This window comes from Prunus mume, linkage group LG1 (assembly GCF_029339155.1).
Source record: "Prunus mume cultivar Tortuosa linkage group LG1, ASM2933915v1, whole genome shotgun sequence".
NCBI classification, from domain to species: domain Eukaryota; kingdom Viridiplantae; phylum Streptophyta; class Magnoliopsida; order Rosales; family Rosaceae; genus Prunus; species Prunus mume.
This window is the reverse complement of record NC_142698.1, coordinates 28,970,845-28,990,450: the sequence shown is the minus strand read 5'-3', so window position 1 is coordinate 28,990,450 and position 19,606 is coordinate 28,970,845. Positions and strand designations below refer to the sequence as shown.

The following is a 19,606-nucleotide window of genomic DNA, read 5'->3' as shown; positions in this document are numbered from 1 at the left end:
AGCTCGACAATGATTGGTTCTGATATAAATATTTTTTTATATATTTAAGATGTATGGAATTGCCCAAGTACACTTAAGCTTTCTTGATTAGTATAACAAAAGGAGATTGCTATAATTAGTGACTCCTTTTAGCCTGTTAATTAACACATTAGAGAAAGGCTGTTGCCTGTTTGCCTGTTGAGTGTTGGTCATCTATCAAATTTTTCCGACCAAAAGAAAATTTATCAGACTAAAAATCCATTAAAAAAAAATATATAGTGTTGACTTGACTGTTTCCAACCATGTCGCTGACACTCAGCTGGTTTATAAATATAATAAATGAATGAATCATTATTAGGGTTAGCTCAAACCTCCAACCAAATTTTGATGGAATTGAGTAATCACAACGTGGCCAAAAGGGGTCCTCGATCGTCTTCAAGAAAACTTGGGTGGAACTTTTATATTAAATTAATATAATCAAGAGGACTCATGATTTGAATACCATATAGAGCATCTTAAATGTGTGGGTGTGTGTGAGAAACTATCCTCTCCTATTATTTAAACTATCGCTTACATTTAAAAAGAACGACGACCAATAATTATGTTATATTATAAGAATGAATATTCTTGATTTTTCTCTTAGGTTATAAATGAATATTCTAAATTTTATCATTGGAAAATAAAAAACCCCTTTATGTCACATAATATCAGATTATGTCTTTGAAGTAGTAGACATTATATGATTAATTTAAAAAAAAAGTAAGGAGGCATTATGAAACCCACATGTAATCTGCTTGCAAGATCTGATATATGGCCCCGGCTACTTGAGTAGCTTTGAGGCCAAACCCCATAGCTTTTGCTACATCTTGTTTTGCTTGCATGCATGATGCATGGGTCCTAGATTGCGTGAGCATTCACGTTCTTCTGCCGCTCACTCACTGCTCACATATAAAATGCTCATGCTTACTTTAAAGTTTTCTTTTATTCTTTATGATCGTCCGTATTTCAATATTAGAAAAAGAAATATCACGGGAATAAGAAACTAGTAATGAAGTGTAATTTAAATAGAAGAACCATAGAACCCTAATTAAGGACACTTAATAGCAAAAATACCCTAAAATAAAATAACCTAATACCCTCAAAATAATGAGGAGAATGAGAGTCGAATTTTGTATATATTATTATATGTGACGGTAAATGCATGTGTTTTATTTTGTATTTATTTATTCTTTCTTTTTTAAAAAAATATATAATTAAAATCTCTCTTTACCTATCTATATAACCCAGAAACGTGGGAAAAAGAAAAGACTATAGAAGTAGAAAGAAGATGGTTGTGAAATTAATATCTGCATGCATATGGCCAAGGACATAGAGACACAGAGATGGTTTACAATGTGTTAGGTTACCTGTCTTTCAAAACCAGTTTTCTTGTCGATTTAATTTGGCCCTTCTCTTTTGAATGTTTTATGTTTTATTTCATCAGCAATAACTGACAAAGCAGAAAGAGCCCTAGTTGACTATGTATAGTGGAGGGGTCTGGAAACGAAAGGTCACGTTTGCTTTGCTTTGAGGGGACAACTGCGACATCAATATATGTCACATATTTGCAGGATATCTGTTTAGGGTTTGGACCCCAACATTGGCCTAATGAAAAAGGGATGGACCTTATTATGTTGGGAAATATCGTTCCTCTCTCTCTCTCTCTCTCTCTCTCTCTCTCTGTGTGGGACTGTGTCTTATATTATAGTACGTGTGTCCTATTACATAACATGCATTTATGTCCCACTTTGTTGGTTGTTCAGGTGAGTTCATTCATATTATTTGCTCGCTTAGCATCAAGTAAGGATTGCATCAAAGTCCCATCTAAAGATAATATCAAGTTCACAATCACTAGTATTGAAACATAATTTGGCAATCTTTTTTACGTAAAAGTAACTGTAACAGTGAAAAAAAATATTACAAGAGGGTAAAAAGAGTGCTAAATTCCTAAGCCCGTAACTAATCTTTTCCCAAATTCAAATCCAAATCACCTCTCTTTTTTAGGTCCAGTAAACTCCAAATCATAAATACGTATTATGATTGCTGCTAATCATGAGTGATCGACAATCCTCCGATTCCAAGTTAGTAAACATGCCAAAGAAATGATAATTACAATTGAGGCTATTGTAATTGTTAGCCCTTTATACGATAGAGACTTGACTACTAGGGCACTAATTATAGCTTAACATACTAATACAAGATGTCCCAATTAACTCTACAACCTGTCATTAGTTCAAATGTACCACGTCAGCACCATATCAGCTAATTAGAGTTGTTCTAGCCAACCAAAATAACTTGGCCTAAAGGAAAAAAAAAAAAAAATCATGTGGAAGCTTGATTTCCACTAGTTCATATGTTGACCTTCGTTCACATGTCACACCTAATGAATAAAATTGACAGAGAATTCTCATACACCCAAACTTCTTACTCCCACCAAACATTAATTATACAGAAAGCCAGGTATATAAATTTCAGTGAGGTAAGCTTTTCAACCAACATTTTAGTGAATTCGAGACATTTGCAAGCTTTCACTATTTTTCCATTATTCTTTACTCCACATTGACGATAAAAGTTTAATTGTTTATTCTTATGTTCTTTGCACACAAGAAAAAAAGAAACTTCAATTTAATCCATACTTTAATTATATTTGTTTAAATCTATAAATAAAAAATATTTTTGGATCTCGAGCCTTTACATTGAGAAGATCATTTCTGTATACTGGTGGACTCATGAAGTTTTTAAAGGAGGTGCAATTTTGAAAGGCTAAAAGCTTTATATATAAAAAATGACAACAAAAAATGCTTATAATTTAAACAATATCAATGTCATTCATAAGACATATAAAAAAAAATAGCATTACAATACCTACAATTGTTGCCGATGATGTTTCATATCATGAAAACATCAAACAAAGAAAAGAACAAGAAAGAATTGCTTAAAGCCCACAAAATGCTTGCCTTGTTTAAAGAATTGTTGTTTAAAACCCACGGAAAGAGTTGCTTCAAGAAAGAATTATTGTTTAAAGCCCACAAAATGAAAGCCTTTTTGAAAGCCCATGAGTTCGGTTACCTCCTTTCTTTTTCTTTTTTGCTCTAGCTCAAAATGACGTTGCTTTGGCCATGACTTTAAAAATAAAAAAATAGCATGCTGCACTGCTGGCTGCTAGCTGCACAGACATAGTTTGGCTAAGACATTCTGTCAAATACCTTGAGTGCACCACCACCAACTTGAATAGAGATACAATTTGAAGCACCGCCACTGTTTCCGTGTAATAATTTTACTTCATCCAAATTAAGACATTCCAGCTCCTTTTATATATGGTGACTTGTTCAAACTCGTTCTGAAACTTGATACTGAATACAATTGATACGTGACAATATCCATTAATAAAATTGTTGCTGGGTCTTTAATGATTTCTAAATTGTTGGAATTTCGGAGTCAAAGTGTCAAGAAACTGGTGAAGAAATTGCTCAAAAAAGAAAAAAGAAAAAAAGAAACTGGTGACAAAAAAGAAAAAAGAAGCCCACATATTTTCTATTTCGAACCAAAGCCCATAAGGTACAACATAAAATAAAATAAAAACTTGAAGCATACCTGATCAATCCATATGGATTTAGTTACACAATAAATAAATGAATAAATATCACAATTACATGAAAAATGAAAAGTTCAACACAACAACAATGACCACACACACATATATAGTTGAGGATTATATGAAGGAAACTAAAATTTAAAAAAAAACTCCCAAACAACAGAGAAAAATTCAGTCATTGAAATATGCATGCAGTTGCAGTGAGAGGGTTGATCAAATTTCTGCATAACAGTAAGTCCTCTTCAAGTTCTTAGGCCTTGAAAACTCCAACACTGGGGCACATGAAACCCTTAATGTGCGATGGCGCGATTTCCAAGCTCCAACCTTGAACCTAATCCTTGCCTTTAGCCAAACATCAAACTGGATCTTGCCTGTTCTTTTCTCAAGCTGTAGATCGTTAGAGACAGAGCTGGGCAGTGCAGTGGAATGAGCTGTGAACTTGACGTTGAATCGGGTCACGTTTCGATGGCGCTGGTAGAAGGGATCAACCCCAGAAAATGCCAATGTCTGGTCATTGTAGTTCACAGTGGCTTGAATGGAGTCATAGTATATGGAAACTCTCTTGTTGGGATTGTAGGCTCTTAAGACAAAATCAAAGTCGGCAGAGAGGTGGTCATTGGTTAGGTTGAAGTTTTGGATTGAGCCATCTTCAATGGTGTAAACAAGGCGCTTGGGCTTGAGAATTAGCCAAGTGATGAGCACCACAAGACCCAAGAGGACAATGCAAGCTAGCAAGACTATGGCAATGAGTCTAATTGGATTTGATCTTGACTTTGGTGCTTGTGAGGGCAGTGATGTAGAGGTAGGCATTTTGCACAAAATTTTGGACTGAAATTTGGACCGCTCCTGAAATTTGTTGCTTGGTGGGTGCACCTCTCAAATGAGCTGATATAAGAAAAATCTTGAGGTTCTTTTTCTCTGTCACCATGACACTTTTTCTCTTTTTGTTTCTTGCATGAAACTCAAGACATCTGGATAAAGGGCTGAGGCTGCCAGTCCAGTTTGTTCTTTTCTTCAGCTCTGGATGTCTTAAGATTAAGATTTGAGAAGTATTTTATGTATGTGATTGTGACAGTTGAGAGCAAAATCATAGTATTCTGATTCTGAAGACATTGGCTGTGCTGTCATCTGAACTACTTTTCTACCAAGAAAAATATGCTAAAGACTGTGGAGTGGACCTCACAAGAAGAAGTAAAGAAAGGAATATACTTGCATGGTGCCAAAAGTACCATTTTAATATCATTTGCTTCAAAGTCACTAGTATTTGTATGTGATTAGATATCCATCATGTTCCTATCAAAACCATGTTTATTGTTATTATTATTATTAGTGTAATAATTGTATAATATTTTATTCATGGTTCTTGCTTTGCCTCCAAGGTATACTAAAACCACTCTTATAAGTTGCTCACTTTGTTCTGTTATTCCCATCCCATCAGAGCCCCCCAAAAAAGGAAAAGAAGAAGAAAATTAATATAGGATAGAGTTATCAAACAGAGGACTGCTTCATTGGCTGCAGCTGCTCATTGGATGTAAGTTTTTGAAAGGCACCAGTCACATAGTTGAATTGAAAGAATTGATTGATAAAGAAAGAAGGAAAGGAGATTTTTCTCATTCCAAAGCCAAACTGTGTTGCAAGCAGATTAAATTCTATGGATTGAAAGGAATTAGGATGATCTGTTTATGGTTCTATTTCTGTGGGGTCATACATTTGTTAATGGTTTTGTGCTAATATCTATGGGTTTTTGATGAAAATATCATAGAGGCCTGAAACGACATAATTTTGGACTTCAATACAATATATCAATATAGAAAACATAACAAACCATGTGAAATCTTTTGAGAGTTTATCTTGTTTTGAAGCTCTTGCCTTCCAAGTATGTAACTTTTTTTATTTCGACATAGGTGGGGGATTCGAACTTTTATCTCTTCCAACATTGTGAACAGATACCATTAGATTAGAAGTTAGTTGGTCAATGTTCTAAACCTTTTTTCGAGTCAATTTCAACTAATCGGCATAATAACTACTTCGCACAACAAATTGATAATCTATTACTTTGTCCATGTCCCACTAGCTTGGCTTCATAGTTTGCACTTGAGCTAGGCATTGTTCAAGGGTGGAGCCACCTTATGCTCAGGGAGGCAAGAACCCTAACTCTGACAATCTAATCCTTTGCAGCAATTGCCTTATGGCCCTCTTCTTGAGCTTCTGGGCTTTCATTTATGGGCTTGAAGAATTACAACCCAACAAGACACACTTTACACATAATGTTATTTTAACATTTGAACTTTGATTAAACAAACTTGAGGCGCACTAAGATTTCTATAAAGCAACTTTCCCTTCTAAGGAGACTTTGAAAAAATCCAAAGGAGAGATAAATTTTTTAAAAGAAACTAAAATAGACAAAATTGCCCTTATTTATTTTTGGATTTTCTAAGGAATCCTTTACTTTGCATGTCTTTGATTTGAAAGTTGAGATTTTTTGTTTTTTGAAAATTTTGGCTTTTTCCAAAAGTAAGTTCTTTTGTGGCTAAAACTTAAATTTACTCAAAAGAAAAGACCTCGTGATCAGACTGACCTAACCAAAAATTGTGTGACTTTCACATGAATTTGAAAACTTTATTTAAATTTTTTCTTCAATGACATCTCAAGATCCCACATACACATGAATTTAGCAATCACAATGGGCACGTGGGGGCAGAAACCTTTACTCGAACACTTTTTACCTATTTTATTTATATCCTCATTGACTTAAAATGGAGACAAATTGCAATGGACCGACACCAATAACCAGATGCTTGTTACTCAACTATTGGGTGCAATATTGAATGATAAAATTCTTTTTTTCAGAGAGATCATATAATTATATATATATACATATTTTAGAGCGACGTGAATTTATTACACTAATTTTTGGATACCACCAACTGATTTGTCGATGTTTCAATTATTTTCTTTATTAGTCTATTATGAACTTTATTTATTTACGGTAAATAAAACATTATTATATTAGCTGGTGTCTGAAAATGGGTTAGGGGGCGTTTGATATCCTATTTAAATAGGAACTCAAAAACTTTGATTTTTCTTGAAAATAAGGAGTTCTTAAATCTATTTTTAAGATTCAAAAACTTGTTTGGTATGCAACTTGAAAACTGTTTTCAAATCTTAAAAATTTGAGAACTTGTAGGTTGTTAGAAAAAAAACTGAAAAAACATATATTTTTTGTTTTTAATAATTGGGGTGTTTTTTAATTGTTCTTGAGTTTGAGTTTTTAAAAATATGGACAACCAAACAGGGTTTCTTTGTTTTGGACTCAAATTCTGTTTTTGAGTTTAAAAAGTTGAATTCAAGTTGAATATCAAACATGCCCTTAGTGTCTAGCATTTTACTATGTATTAAAAAATAGGTGGCAATAGAGCAAAAGATGAAAAGGAAATGAGAAGGAAAAGGACTGAAAGTGATGATAGCATTTGAGTTGGTCGCCGCATATGCTTTGGAAGATCCTCAAGGAACCCACGTTGCTGAACAATCAACAGTACTCAATCACTTTTTCATTCCCATCTCTGCATATAAAATGAGACCCTCTTCTCTCATGCTCTTTCACAACCACAGCAACAATATTTGATAGTCCCTAAGATGAAATATATAGTTGAGTTTTTGGTACACTCAAGTGCCCTAGTACTACTAGTGGTGCCACCCCCACCATGTGGGTTGGTGGTGGGGTGGGAGGTGGCTCTCCAGCAGAAGAGTAATGATTTTCTGTAATGGGAGAAGTTGAGCTAGGTCTGCAGCAGCCTCTCTCAAAGGAGAAACACTTGTGTGGAATGGGGATAACACTGTTTTGCTATCCCCAACCAATCACGGTATGTCACGTGTGATAACTTTTTCACTTTGTATATCGTGATTGACCGAGAATAGCAAAATAATATTATTCCTGTTTCACACAAGTTTTTCTGCTCTTAAAGGGCCTAGCTAGCTAGCTGTTAATTTCTCCAGCACAGGGCAATTTCAAACCTTTGGCATTTTACCCAACTGGGAATTTCTCTGCATCATTATGTGGGGTTTAGTTAATATATATACCCTTTTGGGTGAATGTATCTGTTAGTAAGTATCAAAGCTTTTAGTTTTGTCAGTATTTGCTTCTTTTCTTTCATATTTATATTAATGTAGCAGAAGTCAGCAGGCAGCTGGTGCAACTTTGATGTACATGAAGCTTTGCAGATGCTGTAATTTTATTTTTCAAAGCAATGTATTAATTATTTATGCTGGTTTTTATTAGTCGTTTAGACTTTTAATTAGCTTTCTTTAATTTTAATATGAACAGCTCTTCAGACGGAATATACCCCACATCTCTAAACTCTTGGTCTTGCATATATAAATTTCATTTAAAATACTTTCTATCTTTCATTCTATTTCTTCTCACAACAATATGTATCTTCCATCTTCTTCATACTGCTAAAGGTACAAAAACTATTTACTGCACATTATTCTATATTGGTCTATCTATCCCCTTAGATGTGATGTGTTCTTCTTCCTCAATAACTTTCCTCTCTGCAATTCACAGAAAAAACTCTTCTCGGTTCTTACACAAAAGGAAAACTCTTCCCTTTCACCATTTTCTCTCCTACAAACTCTCCCTCTCTCTCCATGATTGGATTCTTTAAAAAGCAATCTTGAAACCAGAAGGTGGTCTGTATGTGCTGCCTCCTCCATTGGATCCTCATAACAGAAAATAATTGGTTGTATACTGTCAAAATTGATTGGACCATTTCAGTAAACACATGATACATACAACAATTTAACTAGACATTTAGAGCACGGAAATTCTGACATGACTAGTGAGATCCATAGCTTGCAGTATGATCCAGTACAGGTGGTTTCCTTTCTTTTCCTCTTAATGGCAAAAAGTCTAACCACCGAGTCAGCACCAGCAGAGAATAACCATGGCTGCCTTGGATGGAATTTACAGTCCATTACACCTGCATACAACCGCAGTCAATAAAAGATTTAGCTTTAATTTTCAAGTTTGAATTACACTCAGAAACTGAGAGTTCACTATAAATTTGGCCTGCAATTCTGCAAGTTCTATTCACCAACTCCTAGTCGCATCTTATCAAATCCCCGTTGTAGAGAAGGGACCTTGAACATATCATACGTTCAAAAACATTCAAGCTGGTGAAAGTACGTTTAATATAATGCCCAGAATTCGGTAAACTTTTTACACATGCACTAGCAGCATTTTTTTGGCTGCCTCCTCTTCCTTGCCAGTTGAGCTACTTCCACTCCTCGTCCAATTTAAGTTTCCTCCTCGATTAGGAGGAATAACCATCAGAAAAAGACCACGGTAACGTGTCCCCCGTATTTGGCGAGGGAAAGGATGATGAGCGAACTTAATCATCTTGTTAAACCACCCAACAGAATACAAACTGAAGAAAGCTATAGGGCGCGCTTCTCCCGTTTGTGCTTGAATGACCTCGGAGTATTTCCAATGGAACAATAAGAGGGTTCTGGTTAAGATCTGAATAAACCATGCCATGAAAAACATATGCAGTGCAGGTTGCAAACAGGGGGTACGAGCGATGGAAACGCGCATTGTTGATGTCCTTCTGACGCAACCTGATAAATTTTCACAATGTCAGAAGAAAACAATTATATGTCCAAAAATCAAGCAAATAGAATTTGATGTGTTATATTTGGTTTGGTGTTTGTCTAATTGTTAATGATTGGTCATTTTAGCTGATTAAACCTCTCTATTAGATAATATCTTCCAGAAATCTACGCATTATGCAGACCATTTCAGAGATTGCAAAATTTAAAGTGAACCAGTGTCTTGCAAGAAAGTGTTAACCCCCTCTCCAAACAACAAAAAGAAAAGACCCTACAGAACATTTATTTGTTTTGCATCATTATTTGTAAAATAAATGTGTGACATACTTGAGAGTTTTGTAAGGTTTAGATGAAAGTACAGCCCAGATAAATCAGAGTACAGTTCACGCACAACTGTTACGACAAAGAGAATAATGAATGGACTCAATCCATACAGTTGTATATAGTTAGCAAAATTTTAACGAATGAAAAATAAATAAAAAGAACTACCAGAAGGATGAACTGCAATAGAGGAGACTTCACGTAGTCCAATCTCAAGTTTTCTGACGAGCTTTCCCTCTTTCACCAGATCATAAACACGAATTATCTTCTTTGTTGAAATGAAGAAGAAGGAACGTGTAAGATGGAAAACTGAAGTAACTGCAATCCCTTGCAACTTGAATGAAAGTGTCTGGGTAAACTTCTTAGAGAGCTTATGTATAAAAATAGCTCTTGATTCACGTAAAGCCAAGTCAAGAAAATCCAGGGAGATGACTTATTTGATATAACTTGGTTTTGTTATCAAAAATTTAATAATAACTCATTCGCAAACAACAAATATACGCATTAACCATACATGTCTAAGAAATACCCAAAACCCATCTGTGTCATGCTTAATGTAGCATATAATATAAAAATATGTGTATATATATGCAAAAAGGATATCCGCTGGCACCACTGTCGAAAGATACTTTACGCTGCCATTCTACTGAAGCCACAGTCTGCAGGAGCCCAACAAAGAAAGCAGTTAAGATTCTTCATAGAAAGACCAACCTTCTAATCTTGACTTCAGCTTAAGAAACTCATAAACTTACACAACCACAAATAAATTGGTGAAGGAAAAGGCTAGTGTACCTTAGACTTAGAGTGCCTTAACCTGATTCCCTCAAGTTTATCATCTTGAAGCCAGCTTACACTGGATGCTGTTTTGCCTATGTAAGAAAAACATGTTTCACAAAGGTTAGAAACCATTCATTTGATATATGATATTGAAAGCTATGACGATCTCACACTGACCAGAGTCATCACAGGCATCTCAACAGAGAGAAGTTCTTTAGTCCTTTTCTGTACTTCTTCATTTCCACAACCAGTGTTCAAAAGAACTACGTCTTGGCCCCTACAATTTACCAGTGATTAATTTGCATTTAGGTATCAGGATCCCCAGTGAAACAAATGTAAATGAAAAATAAATACAAAAGTAAATGCAGCCTTATGCAGAGACAGCCAGTATCGAATGCTCGGGATTAGGATTCCACGCTACATATTTGATGGCTTCACCAATCTTGTAGTGTTTTAGACATCTACCAGATTCAACCTCCCAAATACGCACAGTTCCATACAATGAACGTATAAGAAGAACAGATGATGAGACCTACCGACTTCAATTACGTTCCTGAATGTAACAAAGAATTAAGAATGTCATCCACACCTGATGCAATCCACTGCCCTGAAGCTTCTACAGAAACTGATGTAACTGCATCTTCGTGACCTCTATACTCAAGATAACATGATACAGAGTAAGGCTTAAGATCACTTCGGTTTGGTAGCTTGGGCTTCAGAGACTCAGGATCGCTATTAAGCTGGAACATAAAAGGATATACTTCGAATAATTTGATCCTTGTCCTCATATGACTATAAGTAGATTGTACAAATTGAAATATCTTGCAAAACCATCAAAATCTGAACAAATAATCACTACGGAATCTTTTCCTCAATCAGGATTTTTCACTATGATAATAATGTGCATTTTAGATGCTGTAATATCAGAAAGACTAGCAAACTACGATTAGTCCAAATTTCAAGTCACACTGAATATTACCTTTCAGGTATAGATTTAGGATGGTCTTCCTCGTACATTAACTGATAAGAATTGATCTCTTCTTGTGTTGGGATGTATTCTAAAGAAGGATTGAAGGACTCCCCATGGCCTAAAAGCAAACAGAAATTTTAAGCTTTCCATCAAATCTCACGATATTTCATGCCAAAATAAGGAATTGCACTACATCTGACTTTTCACAATCCTCAGAATATGGATGAAAATTATTACCAGGCAATTTTGGCTTTGGTGCAGGAATGTAAGATAGAAGGTCATTCTTTTCTGTTGGATTAGAGTCATCTCCCCAGAAGGGATAAACACTTTCTTCTTCTTCCTCCACCTCTTTGGACTATTTAGGGTGCCAACTTGATCTTATTAAGCTGTAGATTCATCAAAAGAACTGCAGATGGTGGAACAGGAAACCATGTTAACTTAATAATAATAAGTTTTCCAATCCAAACAAACTCTAGTACACTTGTTTAACTCTGAAGCTGCGTTGAAAAGAAAATAAAACTACAGAGGAAAGTAAAAGGAAAGAAAACACCAAACAGGAGTAATACATTAAGCATGCCTTACCAGTTTACTTTCAGATTTTGAAGGAATAAATCATCTCTTGGGATCAGGTGCATTTGACAGTGGATGCTTGGAGCCATCCCATTTAAACCAATCAACATATGGCTGCACTTGAAACATGGGGAATTTCACTTCAACTTAAAATGAGAATTCATTTGTAAGAAAGTTCTTATAAATAGCCATGTACTAAAGTCATATGATCAATAAGAATATCATAAATATTACAACTGGATGAGTTTGATCTACAGACCGCATAAGGATCAAAGTCACCATGGGGAGACTTTCCTTCGAGCAATCTACTTATAGATTTGATATCTTCTTTTGTCAGTTCTAATCCTCATCATTTTAATCATCATAAATTTTGCACCTGAAAAGTAACAAAACCAGAGTAAAAAATATACACTTATTTATACCTTCAAAACAAAATGAAAAGAAGAAAAGGTTGTAAAATTATTTATTGCAAAAATATACAAGATAGCTGATTGATAATTCCACTCTTTCTTGTTTTGATTCCTCCCACAATGATTTGGAAGGCTGAAGCACCTCCCAAGGTACAAGTCGTAGTTTAGATAATTGCACATGGGAGGTCAACACTTGTGATTTGGTTCAGAGGAGAAGGAAGACCAGGTTGCTTATCTATGCGCCAGTGTATTAACATCCTAAATTGATGGCTATCAACATATTAGAAATAAAAGCGTACCAGTTCTCTGAATGGTCAGCACTAGCAAGAAAGGATTGCAATTTATCTTCTTTTTCCTTCTTCTTTATCTTCTTCCCTGTAATGTCATACCAATATGTTTCTCATCCTGATACCACTCCAAGGGGACATCACCAATTGTATTCCGAGGAACCACCTATTAAAAACAGAAAAAAGTAGAGAAAAGGCATTTAAGTGCATTCAGGTAACTATACTATATAAAATCGCATTTAATTGCTTAAGACAAAAAGAAAAGAGACCTCATCTTCAGATGAATCACTCTCCTCAACTCCTTCATGAAGTTCAGATCTATCACTTTCCTCATCATTACCATGATCATTGGCCAAGTGATCCTTGTTGCTTGAGTTAAGAACGCCCTGCCATGGTTATAGCTAACAATATTAACACACTGACAAAACAGAAAACTTGTAGAACCAAACCGGCTTCATTGTTCTACCAAATCATGAAAATTATATAGTGTCTGACCTATAGGCTAGGTGTAGCTGTATAATAGTTGAAATAAAAATAAGAGATCACATGGCATGGAAAAGTAAGTCACATCTTTACATCTTTAAACATTTTTTTTCATATTTCCACAACTCTAACCTCATTTCCAGAGAAACCACTCTCTTCATCTTCTGAGTCTGGGTCTCTGATTGCTAGATAATCATCCGAGTCATACCCTTCACTATCTGACATATCCTATAATCACTAAAGGCTAGCTCCTTTATATCAGTGCGAGGCGAAAAATGCAGAGGAGCATCCACAGCAGGGTGCAATGCAATAAAGGAAACAAAACAGAACCGGCTTCATTGTTCTACCAAAACTATCCGTTGGTTCAGTTTTGCCTAAAACTATAAGGGAAACCGAACAAATCCAGACAATTGGTAATCGGTGTGGTTCGGTTTGGTTAGGCCAGTTTGTGCCTAACTCAAAACCATGCATTTTTCAACATGCTCTTACATAATCATTGCTAACATTCTATCATTACATCATTCCATCAAAGGCTGCGTAATTTGCAGCATAATGAACATTCAAAAGCATACATTTTTTTCCACCTGCTGTAACAGAAATCATGCTAACATATTAACATTCTATTATTCCATTCCATCAAAGGCCGCCAGCATACTAAACATTCAAAAGCATGCATCTGAGTTCATATTGGTGGCTCATTAGAAGCAAGATCTTTTTCCACCTCCTGGTGCACCTCCATCTATATAAAATTCCCAACAGATTTAGCACAATGATTGAAACAGCAAGCATGAATCAAGACTATCAAGCAATCACAACTAAATCCAACATGAACATCAAGCATAAACCAATATCTCATAAACTGCAGAACCTATCTATAAACAACAGCAAGTCTATCTATCTATAATCACAAAAAATTTCAGAACCAATATCTCATTAGCATCAAACATATTTCAGAACCAATATCTCATGAACATCAAGCAAGCAAATTTTCAGAACTCACCGCCGTTGGCACTGACTACTGAGTCAGCTTCATCCATAATCACCACCACATTGTAGTCACAACAGACTTTTATCCAAGTCCTGTACCACAAAGACGCACATATAAAGTTAAAAACAACATACCATTGATTTGGATTGAAGAAAAATTAGAAATAGCATAGGTTTTATACAGTGTTTTAAAAGGAGCGCACGTTTGTGAAACGCAGCGAAGCGTCTCTGGCCGCTCGGTTTGCCATTGAGGTGCGCAAAGGGGTCGACAAGCAGTTGAGGCGCTGGGCGGTGCGTGTGAAGAGGGAGGGAGATCGAGACAGAGAGAGAGGAAGAAGGAGAAGAGAGATCGGCGCTGTGCAAGCGCGGGAAAAAGAAGATGAGCTGACCTAACTTTTAATATAACTAACGACGTCGTTGGCCTATAACATGTTTTGTAAATTTTGAAAAATGGACAAACTACAAAAGACCCTCAAACTAAAAGGTATGAACTTGCAAATGAACTCATAATTTGGGGGTGTCTTTTGGAATTTGCAATTTACAATTTTAAAAAAACATAGAACTGTTAATGGAATTTTGTTCATATATAATTCAAACTTCTAAAGACTTTTATAGAGTTTAAGTATGGAGGTGTCCAAAAAGTTAATGACTTTTAAAAAGCTTATTAAATGAATGAATTTTTAGGTCTAATGGTCTCTGAATTTTGACTTGATTGGCATTTTGGTTCCTCAATTTTCAAAATCATTCACGTGGTCCTTCAACTTTAGTTTCATTAAGACAAATGGTCATGCCGTCAAATTTGGTAACTTTTTTGTTAAATGTAGGGGCAAAATGATATTTTTGTATTTAAAAAAACTAAATAAATAAAAATAAAAATAAATCTCTCTCTTTCTTTCCTCTCCCTCTATCCCGATTTCTTCATTTTTGTATATCACACATTCTGATGTTAAAGAAAGGCTCTCTTAACAACAAAGGAAATCGGGGATGGGAGAGGAGGAGGGGTTTTGGGTTCGTTGGGGGTTGGAGGCCGGTGGTCATGGGGGAAAAGAAAATCGAAGGGGAAGGGGCGTTGAGTAAAGGGTGGTTGTGGATTGCGCTCTTTGTTCTCTCTTCCTCTCATCTAAATCTTGAGTATGCAGGGTAAGTTTCCTTGTTCCTGATAGAGAGAGATGAGAAATCTGAGTTTGAGGGGAAAAGAAATACGGGGAAGATGTAACATCCCACATCGACCAACGGAGAGGGGGTGATGTGCCTTATATGTACATGCCCACCTCCATCTAGTACACGAGGCCTTTTGGGAGCTCATTGGTTTGAGTCATGGGAACTCCGAGTTAAGCGAATTGGGGCTAGAGCAATCTTATGATGGGTGACCCACTGGGAAGTTGCTCGTAAGTTCCTAGAAATAAAACCGTGAGGGCGAGAGGGGGCCCAAAGCAAACAATATCGTCGGATCCCGGATGTGACAATTTGGTATCGAGTCACTCTGCAGGTGGTGACCGGGCCCTTAGGGCGGTGGATTGGGTCACCGGGAAGTTGCTCGTGAGTTCCAAGAAACAAAACCGTGAGAGCAAATAAGGGGGCCCAAAGTGGACAATATTGTGCTATGGTGGAGCCGATCCCAGGATGTGACAGAAGAAATCGGGATAGAGGGAGAGGAGAGAGAGATTTATTTTTAATACAAAAATATCATTTTTGCCCCTACATTTAATAGAAAAGATAACAAAATTGGCGACGACCATTTGTCCTAACGAAACTAAAGTTGAAGGACCATTGGAACGATTTTGAAAATTGATTGACCAAAATGCGAATGGGGTCAAAGTTCATGGACCATTAGACCTAAAAATCCTAAATGAATTTTTTTTGTATATTTTTAAGGCTAATTCTTAATAATAAAAGTCTTGCTAATTTACTAGTGACTTTTATCAACTATATGAAAGTGTTTAAAAATATGTCAACAGTATGAAAGTTACTCATTTAAAAAGAGTCTTTATAAGTATGGATTGGATACACCTCTCCTAAATTGGATACTTCCAAACTTTTAAATAAAGTCTTTGAAAGTTTAAAATGATGTATTTTAGGCAAAATATAGCTTTTCTTTTAAACATGGCATGTGAGAGGCCTAAGCCCAAGAGCTGAAACAAACTAGAAAATATAAAGAACTAGAAAGAAAGCCCAAGTTTCAAGCGCCATTTTCACTTTGCCCCCTGCCGTCACCTCCGTTCCAAACTTCGTCAAAATTGTTGATGTGGCAGGGGTCATTTCATCATTTCATCCTAGCAGGCTATTTTCCCATTAATATGAGAGGGTGGCGTGGCAAATTGTGAAGCCCACCTCAACCTCTACCTCCTTTAGGCTTATGTGAATTTTGTGGGAGCAAAATATTTTCGTCTCCAATTATAGAACGTCACGTGGAAAAGAAGAATATCCCTTAAATTAATTAATTGAACCAATTTATTTGGCCAATTAATTAAGGGATAAATCTTAATTATAGGATATTATCTTTATTTAATAAGATAATATCATTAATTTAGATATTATCCTAATAAGGAGATATAATCATTATCAAATTAGGAGATTTGGATCCCAATCAAATCCCTAATGGACTCAATCTCTACAATTTGGGGAAAAAATAAACTCTTTTTCAATTAGCCTCCGAGGCTCCTATAAATAGATGGCTTCATTCATCAGTCAAGGTACATCTAAAACTACTTGAAAAACCCTAGAAAAATATATGAAGCTCTCTCCCTCTCTCTCTAGCTGATGGCAACACCCTTGCCACCAACCTCTCCACTCTCCATATTTTCTCCACACAGCTCCAGCCACCCAGTTCACACCATACATGCATTTATGTACCATTTTTTTAGCTTATTTTCCTATAAACACTCGAACTAACTTAGGCATAGGAGGTTCTTTGGCCAACACCCCCCGGGTGTGGTCTATTTACTCCGGTCTTTTTTACATGAATCGAGAAGGAGAGAGAAGGAAGATCAAAGGGTGAAAGATCTAGAAGTGGATATTCTCCTGCAATATTATTTGCACAAACACATTCCATGTAAGCATAGAAACATTTATAGTAATTTTTTTTTAAAGGAAAAATCCTTTTAAACAATTCAAATTAAATTAATTTAAACATTAAAAATAGAATAAAAACTAGGAGGCTTATCCTCTGCCCAGCAACCCCGTGCCCCACCTTCAATAGCCATCTCCACCCAACCCCACTTCGATGTCATGACCACCTCTCTACCTTCCTGCACTTTACCATGACCTCAGCCCACCTACCACATCAAAGCACTTCAACAATCCCCATCTCCCATCTTTCTAGGCCCACAAAAATCAACCCACCCTTATAGCCGCTCCCTTTAGACAAACCCTACCACCACACAACCACCAGCCACCTCCTCACCCAACCACCTCTACCCAATCACCTCTAGCACATTCATCCACCAAACCCAACTTATTCCCTACCCAAAATAACATAACCCCAAGAAATCCCCACAATAAATTGCACATAATAGAACCATAGGTGGATGGAAACCAATATATTTGCACCGAGTTGAAAAAATGAAAGAATGAGACCTTTGGTAGAGTCAGACCCATAACCTGAGAGAGTGAAAGAAAATGCAAAGCAAGCTTTAACCTTAGGAGTGAAAAAGACAAAGAGCATCGAGGAGAAAGACTAGGACTGATGATTTCCACTTTATGAGAGTTCAAATAAGATGATTTAGGTTTGTGGGGGCTTGGTGGGAATGGGGTATGGGTTGATTTGGTAAAGTTGAGAGATTAGATAAGATGGGTTGTGAAGAAGAATGCTTTTTTTTTTTTTTCTAGTTTTTGAACTTTTTTTTTCATTTTTATTAATAAGGGTGGGCTGCATAATTTGCCAAGTCACCCTCTTGTATAGTGGGAAAATATGAAAATATGAAATTACCCCTGCCACATCATCAATTTTGACGAAGTTTGGAAAGGAGTTGATGGCAGGGGTAAAGTGAAACGTGAAACTACGGTCAAAGGAGGTATATGGGTCAGTTTCAGTTTCAAGGTGCAAAGTGAAATTTGACCCAAGTTTCAGGGGAAATTTTAACTAATAAACCTTTATAATTTTACATAGATATTAGTTCTTCTCTTATGCGGACGTCCGAATGCTATTACCTTGCGGACACCATTGTAAACATGGAAGAAAGCAAGGAGAGGTAGTAGAGAATACATGGCGTCTGCACAGTCATAACCTCCGGACATCTGCATAAAGGAAAATATGTATACTTATGTTATGGAATATATGTTTATATATTTATAATTTAATAATTTTTTTAAAAGAAAATCTGAAAAACCTTATGCCTTAACGTTTTAAAACATTGTGTTTATATAGATGTTGGTCATACTTACTAATTATTTCAGAGATTAAAGCATGAGACCAAGAAAGGACTAAGAATGTGTCTTAGATGAGCGATGGTGGTGGAGGAGGTTGTCTGAGATGAGTGATGGTGAAAAGCATATGTAAGTTGGCTAGGGCTTCAACTGGTTTCGAATAAGTGGAGAAGATGAGATGAAAATAAGGAGCAAAAGTGATGATCGACTTAGGAGGAGGATAATACGAGGTGTATGAGATGAGAAATGGTGGAATGTGAAACGATACAAATAAAAGACTCGAAGTTGCATTTGGACACTGCATGACATTATTCAAAGAAATCTAAGAATAATGGAGTTTGAAATTTAGCAAACCCATATGAGTGATGTTAAGTTCATAATTTGTATCTATACTTCTCACCTTATTATTATCGTTATACTCACGAGTATTGTTTAAATTGCAAAGTTCTTGAGTCACACGAGCATTGGCTCCATTATTAATAAGCCATTTGTTGGAGTTTGGATGATTGTCGTATGTCGAGTTGAATGCCATGAAAAAAGCTGACGAGTTGAAATCCTACCTTCATACTAAGTATTCATTCGATTATAACAATTGAGAGCTTGATCCCTTGAAATCCCACAAATTTGACATTTTGGGGGAGAGCCATTCGATGAGAAATATGTCTCTCCTAGAAAATTGTCATTGCGTTGAAAATTAGAACCCTGTCAGATCAACTTGTGGTTGAATTCACTCTTCTTCTTGGTGTTCAATAGTGAGAAGAAGAGCTTCTAGATTAAAAGTTCTCCATTCAATTGTTAAACAAGTTAATTATACATGCATATCAATTAACTTAATCAACAAGCAACCAACCAAAATTAAATTGCTTTGAAGCCATAATGCATTTCATTAGTATTATTCCAATGTTTAAAACTATTAAATTTTCATTGTTTATATTTGGAGATAATCGAGCGTCATTAGAAATTATATTTGCTTTTTAAACAAATGCATATTGAGAACAATATTTCATCATTTCGTCATGAATCAATTAGAAGGAATGTTTTATAAAGTTCTTGATAAATACAATACATAGCATTGATAATCTCGAGTACAATCAAAGTAGTTGAGGAAGAAATCACAATATAGTGTTGTGTAATATTTCATTATGTAGCATTTCCTTAAATTCCTTAAAAGTCATATTAGGCTTTTAACTCAAGTTGTACACGACAACTTGAATGA

At 35.8% G+C, this 19,606-nt stretch overlaps 1 protein-coding gene and 1 pseudogene across 2 annotated transcripts; both read right to left on the bottom strand.

Moving 5' to 3' along the window:
- Nucleotides 1-3,531: 3,531 nt before the first annotated feature.
- LOC103326309 (uncharacterized protein At1g08160-like) lies at nt 3,532-4,488 on the bottom strand. The gene has a single exon (XM_008228532.2). The coding sequence runs from the start codon at nt 4,421-4,423 to the stop codon at nt 3,827-3,829; it is 597 nt and encodes a 198-aa protein (XP_008226754.1). The 5' UTR covers nt 4,424-4,488; the 3' UTR covers nt 3,532-3,826.
- Nucleotides 4,489-8,723: 4,235 nt separating this feature from the next.
- LOC103327445 (ribosome biogenesis protein BOP1 homolog) lies at nt 8,724-14,403 on the bottom strand (annotated as a pseudogene). Its single transcript, XR_016125510.1, has 15 exons — nt 14,208-14,403; nt 14,039-14,118; nt 13,171-13,777; nt 12,825-12,941; nt 12,568-12,721; nt 12,118-12,234; nt 11,871-11,972; nt 11,526-11,643; nt 11,298-11,406; nt 10,496-10,595; nt 10,334-10,410; nt 10,145-10,200; nt 9,710-9,940; nt 9,548-9,613; nt 8,724-9,229 (listed from the first exon to the last, which is right to left on the bottom strand). The product of XR_016125510.1 is annotated as a ribosome biogenesis protein BOP1 homolog (transcript).
- Nucleotides 14,404-19,606: the final 5,203 nt, after the last annotated feature.

What these genes read in the sequence shown, in the direction of transcription:
- LOC103326309 (XM_008228532.2), bottom strand. Translation starts at nt 4,423, where the DNA reads ATGCCTACCTCTACATCACTGCCCTCACAAGCACCAAAGTCAAGATCA.